The sequence below is a fragment of the Saccopteryx leptura genome, chromosome 1, assembly GCF_036850995.1.
Source record: "Saccopteryx leptura isolate mSacLep1 chromosome 1, mSacLep1_pri_phased_curated, whole genome shotgun sequence".
NCBI lineage: Eukaryota > Metazoa > Chordata > Mammalia > Chiroptera > Emballonuridae > Saccopteryx > Saccopteryx leptura.
The window spans coordinates 271,522,441-271,537,143 of record NC_089503.1 but is presented as its reverse complement, the minus strand read 5'-3'; the positions used below and the strand labels follow the sequence as shown (position 1 = coordinate 271,537,143).

At 45.5% G+C, this 14,703-nt stretch overlaps 1 protein-coding gene across 1 annotated transcript; it reads right to left on the bottom strand.

The window, feature by feature from the left end:
- Window positions 1-327: 327 nt before the first annotated feature.
- KRT1 (keratin 1) lies at window positions 328-5,700 on the bottom strand. The gene is made up of 9 exons (XM_066353545.1): window positions 5,126-5,700; window positions 3,810-4,024; window positions 3,431-3,491; window positions 2,927-3,022; window positions 2,602-2,766; window positions 2,342-2,467; window positions 1,797-2,017; window positions 1,288-1,322; window positions 328-1,203 (listed from the first exon to the last, which is right to left on the bottom strand). The coding sequence occupies exons 1-9, from the start codon at window positions 5,654-5,656 to the stop codon at window positions 818-820; spliced, it is 1,836 nt and encodes a 611-aa protein (XP_066209642.1). The 5' UTR covers window positions 5,657-5,700; the 3' UTR covers window positions 328-817.
- Between the last annotated feature and the right edge of the window lie 9,003 nt (window positions 5,701-14,703).

Sequence of the window (14,703 nt, the reverse complement as noted above, 5' to 3'; positions counted from 1 at the left end):
ACAATTGCTTTTACATGCAATACTTTCCCCTCTTTGCAATGCTAAACTCATCCTTCCCAACCTGCTTGCTCACTGCCCTTTTCAAGGAAGCCTTCTCAGAGGAATAAAACCTGCTACTCCAGCCTTTCTATGACTCCATGACATTTCTCTGGAAAGGAGCTTGTCTGGTTCAATGCTAAAATAAAATGTTGCCTGGTCAGCCTCCTCACATTGCTCATGTTCCTGTGTCCCAAGTTTCCCATGTGCCTGCGCATGGTCTTCTTTCCCTCCCATACCCTACCCATCCGGAATAGACTGTGCCATGAACAAAGGAGTTTGAGACTCAGAGAGAATTTCAAATGCAGTTTATTGCAGCAACATCAGGAAATGGGAGTTTAAGGCCCCTCCACAAAAGACAGTCAACTTGATTACACCACCTGTATAAAACCAAAGCCGCACAGAGTTTGCTGCAAGACCATAGGGTAGTAAGGGGCTGCACTGAGCATAGGGGCTCCACGCATGACAAAGAAGCCAGGGGTCTAACCAGCCCGCCTCTGGCTGACTTATGAGTTGTTTTGAAATGTAACGTGTGTAGTGGTGATGGCCGAACTGTTTCTGTGTCAAAGCACAAAGCAGGGTCAGAGCCAAGGACTAAACCTGCCACTGATTTGAATGAAGACTTTGGGAAGCAGAGCAGAAAGGAAAGAGCTGAGGGGATGGGATGAATCAGTGTAACTAACCAATAGCTTTTATCTTCAACAAGGCGGGACAACCGACCTTGGTCTTGCCAACTTGGTAGTGATGGGGACGGAGAGCTAACAGGATAGAGAACGCCTCTTTATCTGGTCCCTCGGGAATAACTGGTAGAAATAAACTTCACATTGGAACTGCCGCTGGAGGTCTTCGTGCCCCCAGAGCTGGATCCGCGGCCTCCAGGGGAGCTGAAGCTGGCTGCGGAGCTCCCGCTGCTGCCGCCGCCCACTCCAGATCCGCCTCTGGGTCCCCCACTGCTGCCTCCGGCGCCTCCGTAGCTGCCGCCGCCAGCACCGCCGGAGCCGTAGCTGCTACCTCCGGAGTTGTAGCTGCCGCCACCGCGGCCGCCGCCGCCGCCGCCAGAGCCATAGCTGCCGCCTCCGGAGCTGTAGCTGCCGCCGCCGCCCGATCTGAACCCCCTGCTTCCTCCGCCTCCTCCCGCACTGATGCTGGTGTGGCTGGTGCTCACAGCTGCAGGGAGACACTCAGTTACCTTCAACCCCAGCCTCCTTTCCAACTCAGCCAAACCTGCACAGGCCCCTGTGTTGTACTTACACACGCTCACGTTCGGGGCACACTCTCCCGACATCCTGCAGGAGAAAGAAGAGCGAATCCCTCATCTCTGTCCTTTCACAAGCGGTTTCCCTGTCCTCTCAGCTATCCCAGAGCCCCTCTTGAATCTGACACCCAACCTAGTCCCCTCAGGCCTCCCAAAGCTGTCATTTTTCTCACACATAAATTAGACAAGAATATTACAGCTAATGCAAGTTACCTCTAAAGGCACTATATTGACTTTAGGCCAGATGACATCTGAGCCAGCCTGGATAAAGAACAAATTGTTCCATCTCAAAGCACTTCATAGAGACAATACAACCCTCAAAAAAGAAGAGTGGGGAACTCTGGCTTCCAAAATGAAACCAAGTCTTTCCTCCTGCACCAGGGAGCTCCCCTTTCCCCACGCCCAGGACCAGCTGCAGTCACACAGCTGCATCTTCAACCGCAGTCAGCTTACACGGGAGGAAGCACCTAAGAAGAAACCAAACTACCCAGAGTCCCTTTCTTACCTGCTCTCCTCTCCTTCCAAGAGGGTCCTGTAGGTAGCAATCTCCACGTCCAGGGCCAGCTTGGTGTTCATGAGCTCCTGGTAGTCACGCAGCAGGCGGGCCATCTCCTCCTTGGCCTTCTGCAGGGCGTTCTCCAGCTCATTGAGCTTGCCCTGGGCATCTTTGAGGGCATTCTCACCACGCTGCTCAGCATCGCTGATGGACTGCTGCAGCGCAGAGATCTGAGAAAGGAGAAGCCAGCATAATAATACCTAATCCCATCTCGGCCTTCTTACCTCACACTGATCTCTCCTCCCCAGTGAGGCCAATACTCTGGGTCCAAAAGAACCACAAGAGCTTAAGTCACCTCATGCACTCACCTGCCTCTGGATAACGTATCACTGTGTTGCTTTCTTTAAAAGCCTTAAAGGTAATGCAGCAGCCTCTCTTGGCCCTAAATTGAGGCTTCTCTGCCCCTTGACATTCTTCTAAATGCCTGCTCTAAAACATCTTGGCGGCTTTTTCTCTCACTCACCACCTCGTAAGTAGAAGGAATAAGCAAGTACCTGCTTTTTCACACTGTCGATTTCAGATCTAAGTCTCTGGATCATCCTATTCAGCTCAGAAATCTCCATCTTTGAATTTTTTAAGTTGTCTCCATGTTGGCCAGCAGTAATCTGGAGCTCTTCATACTAGAGATGGTGGACCAAGTCAATTAGATGTGACAGAGCATATACCCTGGCTCAGGCACACAAATATAAGATGATATACAGGATGGCAAAACAAGACATTTCAGGAAAGCTGGAAAGACATTCATCCCATTCACCTTGGTCTGGTACAGGGCCTCAGCCTCAGCCTTGCTCCTCTGGGTGATCGCCTCATACTGGGCCTTGACCTCAGCAATGATGCTGTTCAGGTCCAGGCTGCGATTATTGTCCATAGAGAGGACGACATTGGTGTCATTGATATGAGTCTGCATCTGAGAAAGCTCCTGCAAGATATAATAGTTCAGTGACTCTTATAGTGTTAAAACAGAAAAGAACTTGGAGGGATCAGGAGATGGAAGATATATCTCTATTCTTTTGGATGGTGGTGGGTTCAGGCTTAAAAGTTTTCCATTTGGTAAACGTGGTTGAAATTTAAAGACTTACCATTTGGTAGAGTGCTGTGAAGAAATCAATCTCCTGACGCAAGTTATCAGCTCTGGCCTGAAGGTCTACCTTAGTCATATAAGCACCATCTACATCCTAGAGGAGCAATAGACAGCATGAAGTCATAGTCTTTCCAGGACACATCCCTCTCACCAGCTGTGAGAGAATATCCCAAACAGAAAAGGTATTTGGGGTCTACCCCACACCTTTATATCACAGGAGGATCAGAATCCCTAAATTACCCCACCGCTGGGATTGCAATCACAAAGGGGCTTGCCTGATTTTCTGAGAACTTTCCTCCCCACTTACTACATGACATGTTGAAACTCTGGAAAAGCCCTGAGAGCCTGGATAAGTCCAGGTCCATGATAATGTGGAAGGAAAACTTTACTTCGCCTATTCATCAGGACCACACCATTATGACTTCTTTCTGCTTTAAGTAATTAGAGACCCTGTTCTATTGTTTATTGTTGTTGTGAGGTCCAGCCTACAGAATTTGCTCACCTTCTTGATGGTCACAAATTCATTCTCTGCATTTGTCCGTTTGTTGATCTCTTCCTCATACCTGCAAGGAAATCAGAAGAGAATAGGAGGTTCAAAAAAGGTAAGGCCTTAAGTTTAGCTCCCTAGACTAAAATTGGCATTGCTTTTCATTGTTTTTTTATTATTAGCCTAGGACATTTTGGTCACACCTTTCTTCTGAGCAATAAATCCATTAAACAATTTTCAGCTTCTAAGAAGTGGAACATATCTGAAAACGCCAAATTGATTTGCCTCTAACCTAAGAAAAGATATTGTTACATACTATTCATAGTCTTTGCTTGCCACTTTCTGGAAATATTTTAGAACAAAAGTAAAGACTTTCCCAGCATGGCTTCCTTACTTGTTCCTGTAATCTTCCACCAGGTCTTGCATGTTCTTCAATTCTGAATCCATTCGAGACTGATCACCCTTCAGTTGGTCCAAGATCTTTCTAAGATTGTTGATGTATGACTCAAAGTAGAGGTCTAGGTTCTGAGTCCTGGTGGAGGTATCTACCTGCTGCAGCAGCTCCCACTTGGTCTCCAGCACCTGGTTCTGCTGCTCCAGGAACCGCACCTGAAAACAAAAGACCCCATTACCCGATAATACAAAAGTGGACCCCTATGGCCACTGAGTGCCAAGGGCTACCACACAGCAAGGCCCCTACCTCCCTTAGAAAAGAAACTCTTGTCTTCCTGGCCATGACAAACAGAAAAGTAGAAAGAAGATGATTGAATCTGTATCATCTTCAAAACAAAACCAACCACTGTTAATTCAGTGAAACTCTAGTTTCTCTGAGATTGGCAATTACAGTACTATTTCAGTTGTACTTTAGAAGAGAGTAGTTACACAAAAACCAAAGAGCAAAGCATATAGAAAACTACTGCAACTGCACTTTGAAAGAGATACACGACACTTAAGAGACTTGCCTTCCAATTTTTTTAGGTCAATTAAACCATAAAACTTGGTTTGCATTCCCCAAACAGATACACGATTCAAAAGTGTATTGGGCACATCCAAAATTGAATTTCAACTTTGTGTGGGTGACTTAGGTTCACATTATTACTGATGATTGAACAAAAAGCTAAAAATGGTTTACATGTTTTTCCAGAGCAGATATTTAGAAACGCAAGTACAAAAAATCTCCACCCTGATATGGTACCAATGTAAAATTCTCAGAGGGTAGACCTCCTCTTTCAACAGTAAGAGATGTTTGGCACTGACTACCTTCTGCTACAATATCCAATGCACTGTGTTTACATTCAACTCCCTCTTTATGGTTAGGAAGACTATTACACTAATACACGGTTCTCATTTGCACTCTAGAAGGTTGAGTTAGCCCCATTTCTGTTATCTTCATTCAACATATGTGAATTCCAACTCGGCCCAACAGCTAAATTAAAACACTTCAAGATGATGTCAAATTGACCCACATTTAATGTAGACCTCAAGCCCCTCTGTCCAAGAGAGAGCTTAGTCATTAGCATCCATCACACATCCCTATTCAAAACTTCTAGAAGATATTCTAACGTGCCTCCTAGAAGACAATTCTATGAAATACCCTTTTAATTATCTAAACACAGAAAATTGAGGCTCAAAGCCAATCTTGGCTGCACCCATCTCAAAGGGACCAGGAGCAGCTTTCCCAGTGCCAGTGCCCTGAGCCAGTAAACTCACTTTGTCAATGAAGGAGGCAAATTGGTTGTTGAGTGACTTGATTTGCTCCCTTTCTTGAGACTTGACTCGTTGGATCTCAGGGTCAATCTCCAAATGGAGGGGTTGCAGAAGACTCTGGTTGATGGTGACTTCCTGTATGCCACCAGGGGGGCAAACATTCCCAAAACCACCGCCAAAACCACTTCCACCAAAAATACCTCCACCAAAACCACTTCCACTGCCAAAGCCACCCCCAAATCCACCACCGAAACCACCCCCTCCAAAGCCACCACTGGTATAACCACGTCCACCCCCTCCAGCCACATTGATGGAGATACTTTTACTGCCACCAAGGTTAACAAGACTTCGGCTTCCGAAGCTACCACCACCACCACCACCACATCCTCCACTTGAAAATCTCCCGCCACCTCCTCCACTACGGCGCACAGAGCAGCTAGTGCTCCTGCGTTGTAAGCTGACTACCCCAGCAGAACCAGAGCTGAAGCCTCCTCTGCTCTGGTACCCAGACCTGGAACTAAAGTGTCGACTCATGTTGACTTAAAGAGAGTAGGAGCAAAGTGGAGAAGAAGAAGAAGAAGGAGCTAACACTCCTCTACCCCAAACACAGACCTCTCTTTATATACAGGGAGTGATTGGGCTTGGTCCATAAGCCAGCGGGATGCAATGCTACTCAAGGGTTTGGCTTGCCTGCAGCCATACAAGATTTTTACGAGCCTCAACAATACAATGAACACTACAACCCGCTCCCAGGATGATTCTCAAAATCGCTGTGCATGCAAGATTGCTCATGTGGTAATCGCTTTATCAGACAAAATCTCTCTTCATGTGCTTGCGACTTTGGGAAAAGAGGACCTTACATCTGCCACCTGGTGCTCTTTGATAGGATTTCATAACCTCCTGTCACAAAGCACACAAGTTTCCATTCTTGCCTTACCCTTGTGAGCTACTGAGACACTCTCCTCAGGCATGGCAGGTGCAGTTCCCTGTGCTGGATCTCGGAAAGAGCTCTTCAGCCCGTTTCTGAGATCCACCCTCAAAACCTCAGAGCTCACCAGGTTTTATCTCCTGACATAAAGTCAGAGCTTTAATAAGTGAGCAATCAAAAGAAGTTATTTTTATTAACTGTTAACTTGATAAATGCACTGCATTACTATTAGAGAAAAGGAAGCTGTCACAGGACAGGATGGATGGGTAGGTGATCGGGAAAGATCAAAAGGGATATCCACATTCTTTCTAAGTTTTCCAGTTGTTCCAGTTCCTGAGAGGTAGACAGGAGCAGGAGACAGAGACAACAATAACATAAATCAGATGCAAACAGATTGCTTGCACATGCCAGTTGAAAAGCATGTAAAGCAGTGAGCTGAGTAGATAGAAGCTGTTCCATATGTTTTGTAAAGGAAAGTGGTGGAGGTAGGACTTGATGGATGGTCCAAGTCTCACACTAGACTATATGGACACATGAATGTAGATTTGAAAGGGAGTCTGGAAAGCCTGATCTCAGAAGCTAAAATTGTTTCTGGACAAGAGTAATGGCAACAGTAATAATAGTAATAGTTAAAGTGTCAAAAGCTGACCATGACTAGGCACTTGCTCTACATATATTATATCTATTAACTTACTTCATTTTCATAACCTTGAGATAGATGCAATTATGTTACCCATTTTTTAAAATGAAGAAACTGAGGCACAGGGGTTGACTAGCCTGCCCGAGTTTATCTAGACAGTAAGTGGTATGACTATTATTTAAACTGAGAATGATGAGCTATAGTGTGCAAGATTCAACCAGCATGTTATATGACAGTACAGCTCCTCACACTTTGTGTAAAGCCAAACAGCACAGGAAGCTGTCCTGCATAGAGAGCTCAAGTGTCAGGAGGCCCATTTTATCCCTCTGAATCCTTGGCTCCAGACACATACTCATGTTTGGAAAATGTTTGTTAATTCATCTCTGAGAAGAGGATAATGGATGTCCAGAGTTTATGTGGAGATTTTTGTTTCTGTCCAGGTGCAAGGGTGCCCAGCATGCATTGCAATGGGTCAGGAAACCTTAGGGTCAGCAGCACTTGATCAATTTTAGTGGGTAGTAGTGGCATTGAGATCTAGAAAGACCCAAACCCCATGCAAACTTTCCTTCTAAGACTTCTTAGAAGACTGGCATGCTCCTCACACTCGTATGTAAACACAGGATTGGAGACTCAGTGAGAAGAAGCCAGAACTAACTTCAGCTGGTTCTAAGCAACTCTAAGTGGTAGATCATAGACATGTATAGGTGGAATTCAAGATATACAGGAGAAGGGAAGTCTGTGAAGACCATCTGTTCTTGTCACCCTGTGGTTCTGAAGCAGAACAACCAAGTGTCAGCCCTCTCCAGCCACTGAGCCTTGTCCCTCCTCTTCTCCCAAAGTTTTTGTCCTACATCCTCTTCCAGAAAGTGCCCCTCACCTCTCCACTGCTCTCCCTCCTTCCCCACCATCTCCATGATACTGTTGTCTGAAAGTGTATTAACACTAACATCCTTGGGCTGCTAAACCAACCATCTCTATAGGGAATGAGTAATCCAGATCTCACTCCTGACTAGGAACAATGAAACCTGGGATGGTCTTGGCATAGTAATGACTATTGCTTAACAATCTGACAAGCAATTGAAATTCTTTTAGCTTGGCATACTCCCTCATGAGACATATCACTGTGCAACTGATTTCTTCTTGTGCTTTGGATGGGTGTGCATATGTGTTTGCATGTAGTGTGTGTGCATGTGTGTATTCACTCTCTCACCTCTGCCAGCCAACAACAGATCTTTGCAATTATTTGTGCTTCCATCCTCAATCTAAGAAACTAACACAGAGAAAAACCAAAGTGGTGAGTGGTCAGATAATCAAAAGACAACTTATAGAGCTGAAAAATGTACTCTCACTGTTATCACGAGGAGGGAGAGACACGGACTAGAAAGAACAAGAAGAAATAAAAATCACCATCAGCTTACATTTGCATATAGCCCACCTGAATAAAAACATTCTCAAACACTATCCTGACAAGATCTCTGAGGGCTAGGCAGTCAAGCTGTTCTTACAAAAGAGAAAATTGAGAATCCGAGAGAATAAACGACTTGTTTAGACACTCCAGCTAGGAAAAAAACACATCTGGGACTAGCACTTGAGTTATCTGGTTTCAGCTCAAGAGTTCTTCCTGCTAAACTGGAGAAAGGTTCAAGGACAAGCAAGTTGAATTGGTCCCTATAAATGAGTGAACAAAGAATCGCAGAATATTCCCATCTGCAAGAACTCAAGTCCCCACCGTCTAACTTGCCTATCAAAGGAGTGAGAAGGCAGACCCAGGGAAGTAAAAGATGTCTCATGTCATACAATCAATGCCGGGAAATCCTCCAGTTTCTGAATGGAACGTCTGCTCTCATTCCACTGCTTACTTTTGAGGCAACCCGAAAGGGCTGGAACCTACCTGGCTGCTAGCAAACCAACCTCATTATTTCCTGTGATGTCCCCAGGACTGTTAAGGGTGTGTGGTGACATTAAAGTGGGATATGAAGGTTTATTGCACATTCTTATTCCTGGCTTATTTTTGTACTACTAATTTATCAAATAAAAGCAAAATGAAAATAAAGATAAAAATGAAAGAGAAAGGAGGCATTAATATCTACAGACACCAGCTATGTACAAGGAGCCATATCTCATTTAAACATCACACACAGTCCACAAAGTGGTAGTTATTAGCCCCATATTAAAGAAAAGAAATCTTATGTTCTTAAATATGTGCCCAAGTTCCCACAGGTGGTAACTGACAAGCCAAGCTTGCCCAACTCTGAGTACATGCCTGCTTGCATCCCACGGACCTCCTCTTCTCATTGGCCTTCTCCATCACCAGCATCACCTACAGATTTCCTGATCACCATCCCACTTTAAGTTTTCTACTCTGATGCTTTGCACAGACCTCTTAGTCCCCTTCCCTTTTTCTCTATTCTTCTTCATTTTCCAAACCCACTTCTTCTCATCTCTTCTCTGAAAAACCTTCTAGCTGCCTTGGAAATTCTCTTCCAACGCCTACCATAGTCTGGCTCTGGAGCACCTAAGGTCTCCATTTATGAGCATTTGGGCCTGATCTGTGTTTGGTCCATCAGGCCTGAAGGGAAAATACCTACATCTCCTCCACCAGTCAGCAGACAGGCTGGTCCTCCAGCAAATTTTTTCTTTATTAACACCACTCAACTGTTCCATTTGGTTGGGGTTTTTTTCCCTAAGCTTAGTTGCTGCCAGATACAAGTGTGTATTAATACATAGATTGGCTTGTTTTCACATGTGCATGCGTGTGTGTGTTTGTGTGTGTGTGTATGTATGTGTTTGCTGGTCCCTCAATTGTTCTATAAGCCTTAGAAAAGGAAGACCAAGTTTCCATGTCTTCGGGTGCCCTCCCAGCCTCCCACATGATCCCCTGCACCTGAGGAGTACTACCATCACTGCTGGAAAACAGAGCGCCAGAGCTCTTACCCAAGGACCCACACCCCCCCAGAACTAATTGTGGAGACAAGGATACCTCAGGCAGGCCATGGCAGGGGCAGTGACAGGTGTGGTGATGTTTTAGAGCTTTTTGAGGGATGGGACTGAGAAAAGAGTTAAAGAGAAACATGCAGTGACAGGCCGCCCAGCCCTGCAGGACTACATCAAGAATGTGGGAGAAGGAAATTTCAGGGGAGTGGGGAAAGCTGAATGAAGCCTGAGAGGCTTAAAGAAGAATCACAAACAATGGAGAGGTGGAGTGAGATGTTGAAAGCAGGCAGCCGGCAGAGGAGGGGCTTAGGCTTCTTATACAGGAGGGAGAGGTCCAGACCAGGGGCAGTCTGTTCAGGAGAGACAGCAAAGAAGGAGGCCCCTGGGTGTTACCCAACAGTGCTGGAGCAGAGTAGAGGTATGAAAGGAGGAAGCCACAGATGAGCTTGTAGAAGAGGAAGGTACAGGTTGTCTTACCTTGAGGCATGGAGTCACCCAAACTAGGGACACTCCTATCTGCAAATTTGTAGCTGTGTAACAGTAGGTAGGTCATTTACCCTCTCTGAGCCTCCTAAATTTCCTCATTTGTAAAATAAGGACCTTTATCTACCTTACAGGGAAACTGAAATGTGGTAGGTGACAGACAGAGGGAGGAGGAGGAATTCTCTCTCATCCTTGCATGTGGAAAGACCCAGAAGATTACATAAAGATCAAGAAAAGCTTTAGAACAAGTCTTTGTTTCACTGAAACACTGGAGAGAACTGGAAAGGAAGTTTAGGCTCTTAAAAGGAAGCCATCTTGTGGGAGAAACCCTTGGGGGTGGGAGTCTGTAAATCTGTATCAGGGAAGCTTGGCACCCATCACATACAGGAAGGAATGCTGAGCCCACTGGAAGTGGAAGGAAGTGAGCCTAGACTGGGAATTCCTCCCGCTGTGGAATGCTTGCTCTGCAGAGTGAGGACAATCCCCAGGGCCAGGCACATTAGGATAGGTGCAGAAGCCAGGCCACACACTCAGAGCCCCTCACAAGTCCTTTGGTTCTGACACTAAGACATTCAGAACCAGCTCTTCATGATCAAGTACCTTCCAACATCCCAAGTTCCCAGCTCAGCCTTGTAACAGTGTTGATCAACCGAAGACATACAGTCCCTGTACTGATCAGAGAGCTGAAAAAACCAGGGCAGCAGATCCATCAAAATCATAGGGGTTACACAGTGCTTGTAAAGGGACTGTCAAAGCACATGGCTCATAATCTGAAGACACATCCTGGGCCAACTGGCCGGTAATTGAGGGTGAGGCGACATTCTTAAGAGACTTCCTTAAACCGAGGATTTTCCCAGCCCAGAAAGGCACACCTTGTGTTAGGTCAGAGTTGGAATTTTATTAAGCTAATGGTTGCTCCACCTGTTCACCATGTCCCCAGATCAAAATCTATGTAGATGAGAAGTTGGTAGAATTAAATTTAGATTCCCAAAGTGCCCCACCCTGCCATGGCCTTTCAAAGGGAGGAACAGCTGGCAAACTTTCCCTAGAAGTTTTGCTACCCTGAATGCCATATTCCCATCCTGCTACCCCTTTGCTGATAAGTGGATGGACCTGCTTGCTTCTCCCTCTGAGTGTCTGCCAGTAGGAATAGCATTGACCAGAAACAGGGATGGAGTGCTCCATGGTTTGTAGAAGGACCACAGAAACCCCACACGAGGTCTCCCCCACCCTCTCCAGGGCAAGGAGAATCATGTGAGATAATGCATGTGGGAACACTTTGTATATGGTAAAAAGCTAGGGAATTGTTCATTGCACCTATGAGATTGCCATTGTCTGTAACAGGAATAATGGTGATTCCAAGAAACCTCTTCAGTGTCTTTTAGTGCTAGTCACTACTGCTCAGGCCCAGAATATCACATCAAGACATCTCATTTAGACTCCAAGATCTTCCTTGACGAACTGCTCTTTCCTTGGGTTTCATTTCTCACTCCCTTGCTCTTTGGAATCTCTGTTCCAATATCCCTAGAATTCAGTCACATAGTTCCCTCCTTCTTGACCATGATTGAGATGGTCAAGGCTTCTAAAGAGAAAAGATAGGTTTGTGTTTTCTGAGACAATCCCAAATCGTGCACAGAAAGAGAAGGATGGGAAAGATGACCTTGGGTTGACCTTGACTTTGTGTTTTACCCCGGAGCCAATGTGAATTCCCTAATAATTTCAAACACACAGGTATGATCCAGGGATAATAAAGTCCACACCCTGTAATAGTTCTGGTTGTGCCAGAAAAAATTGTTTTTGTTTTACAGTCCTAGCTAGAACCCTTGGCCTCTCCATTACTTGATCCTCCCCAAGCATCTGATCTTAATTTTCCAAAATATAAAATAGAGAGTAGAATTCCTTTTTTCTCAGACTTCATCACACAAATTCTTGGGGCAACAAAGATGTGGAATGCTGCCATACACCTATCCCTACCCATCCTTCACTTCCTCCCTCCACCTCCTGTGAGATAGTTAGCCAACCTCTGCTGGAAATGTACTAACTCCCCATGTGGCCTCTCCCATTCCCATCTCAGGATTAATATAATAGTACTTCTTATATTGAGCCAAATCTGCTGTACTCTCCACCTGTCCATCTGGGTCATCAGCTGGGCTCAACCCTTCTTTGCTAGGGAAGCTCTTCAAATCTTTGCAGTTAGCCACCACATCTCCCCCTAAAGACTTCTCTTCTCCAGGGCCTGCCATCATCTTATTGTGGCCAGGTTTCTGATTCCCCGTCAGTCCTGGCCACTGTCCTCTGAATGTTTCTGAGTGGTCTGACTACAGAGGAAACAAAGCAAGCTGTGCACAGTACCCTCTGCTTGGTCCTCATCCCTGTCCCCAGCAGCCACCACAGCCTATTGGTTGCCATTGTTAGCTAAACTCTCTAAATCATGTTTACACCCACTGCCCTTGACCTCACTTCCTTGGTCTTTGACTTCAAGTGTAGAAATTGTATCGCTTTGCTCCCTCTCCTTCCCTTCAGATGGCCCCCTGCTCACCTTTCCCTTTTGCAGCCTCGCTCCCCACAGGCCTATTCCCAAGACAGGTGAGATGGAAAGAAACATTTCAGAAAGAATGTAGGGGTGTGCCTGAGAACACACTGTCTTATCAATATGAGTTGAGTGAATCTCATATCCAAGTTCCAGTTGTGTTCCTTTGGGGAATGAGAAAATAGGTCACATCTTTTATGTGATGTATTTACATGGATTCAGAAATATCACAGAGGATGCGTTGATAACTTAGCCTGCCTCATTCTTGAATTTCTGCATCTACGCTTCCCCACTGGGTTAATGGACTCAGCCTCTTGTCTCCCTAGCTCAGTTTCTCCTGTGAGACTGCCCCCTCTGACTCACACACGTGTACCTTCTCTTCTCTGAGTCTCTGAGCAGGTTGTCTGGAGAGTCCCTCCATGATTTCCTACCCACACCCTCCCTGACTCTGTTCTTTAGTCCTGTTTCACTTTCTAGCCCTCCAAGAACCTGTTGGGACCTCTCTTTCTCAGCATTGTCACCTACTGCAGGTCCCACTGCTCCAGTTGTGTTGGGCACATGCTCTGATTTGTCCTCCCTCTAAACCTTTTTCTCTCCCATATCACTGTGGTTGTAAGCATCCTTCAGATTTAGAAATATGTTCATTCAATAATGTGTTCTCATGCAAATCAAAACTGCAATGAGGCCTGGCCGGTTGGCTCAGAGGTAGAGCATCAGCCTGGCGTGCAGGGGACCTGGGTTCGATTCCTGGCCAGGGCACATAGGAGAAGTGCCCATTTGCTTCTCCACCCCCGCCCCCTCCTTCCTCTCTGTCTCTCTCTTCCCCTCCCTCAGCCAAGGCTCCATTGGAGCAAAGATGGCCCGGGCACTGGGGATGGCTCCTTGGCCTCTGCCCCAGGCGCTAGAGTGGCTCTGGTCGAGGCAGAGTGACGCCCCGGAGGGGCAGAGTGTCGCCCCCTGGTGGGCAGAGCATCGCCCCTGGTGGGCGTACCGGGCGGATCCCGGTTGGGCGCATGTGGGAGTCTGTCTGACTGTCTCTCCCCGTTTCCAGCTTCAGAAAAATACAAAAAAAACCCAAAAAAACAAAAAAAAACCTGCAATGAGATACCACCTCACACCTGTTAGATTAGCTATTATTAACAAGACAGGTAATAGCAAATGTTGGAGAGGCTGTGGAGAAAAAGGAACCCTCATACACTGTTGGTGGGAATGTAAAGTAGTACAACCATTATGGAAGAAAGTATGGTGGTTCCTCAAAAAACTGAAAATAGAACTACCTTATGACCCAGCAATCCCTCTACTGGGTATATACCCCCAAAACTCAGAAACATTGATACGTAAAGACACATGCAGCCCCATGTTTATTGCAGCATTGTTCACATGGCAGTGGCCAGGACATGGAAACAACTAAAAAGCCCTTCAATAGATGACTGGATAAAGAAGATGTGGCACATATACACTATGGAATACTACTCAGCCATAAGAAATGATGACATTGGATCATCTACAGCAAAATGGTGGGATCTTGATAACATTATACAAAGTGAAATAAGTAAATCAGAAAAAAACAGGAACTGCATTATTCCATACGTAGGTGGGACATAAAAGTGAGACTAAGAGACATTGATAAGAGTGTGGTGGTTACGGGGGGAGGGGGGGAGAGGGAAAGGGAAAGGGGGAGGGGAGGGGCACAAAGAAAACTAGATAGAAGGTGACAGAGGACAATCTGACTTTGGGTGATGGGTATGCAACATAATTGAACGACAAGACAACCTGGACATGTTATCTTTGAATATATGTATCCTGATTTATTGATGTCGCCCCATTAAAAAAATAAAATTATTTAAAAAAATAAATAAATAATAATGTGTTCTCAGTGTTTAGGCCACTGCCTGTCACAATAAATGCCTGTTGAACAAATGTTTAATTGACTTTTGACTGATCGGTCACTTTAAGGATTAATAAGATTATGTCTGCAAGGTTTTTCAAATCGTGTATTGTTTGTACAATAAAAAAAATAGGAATAATAAACTTTACTTCTTAAATAGGAATAATTCCAGAGGTCT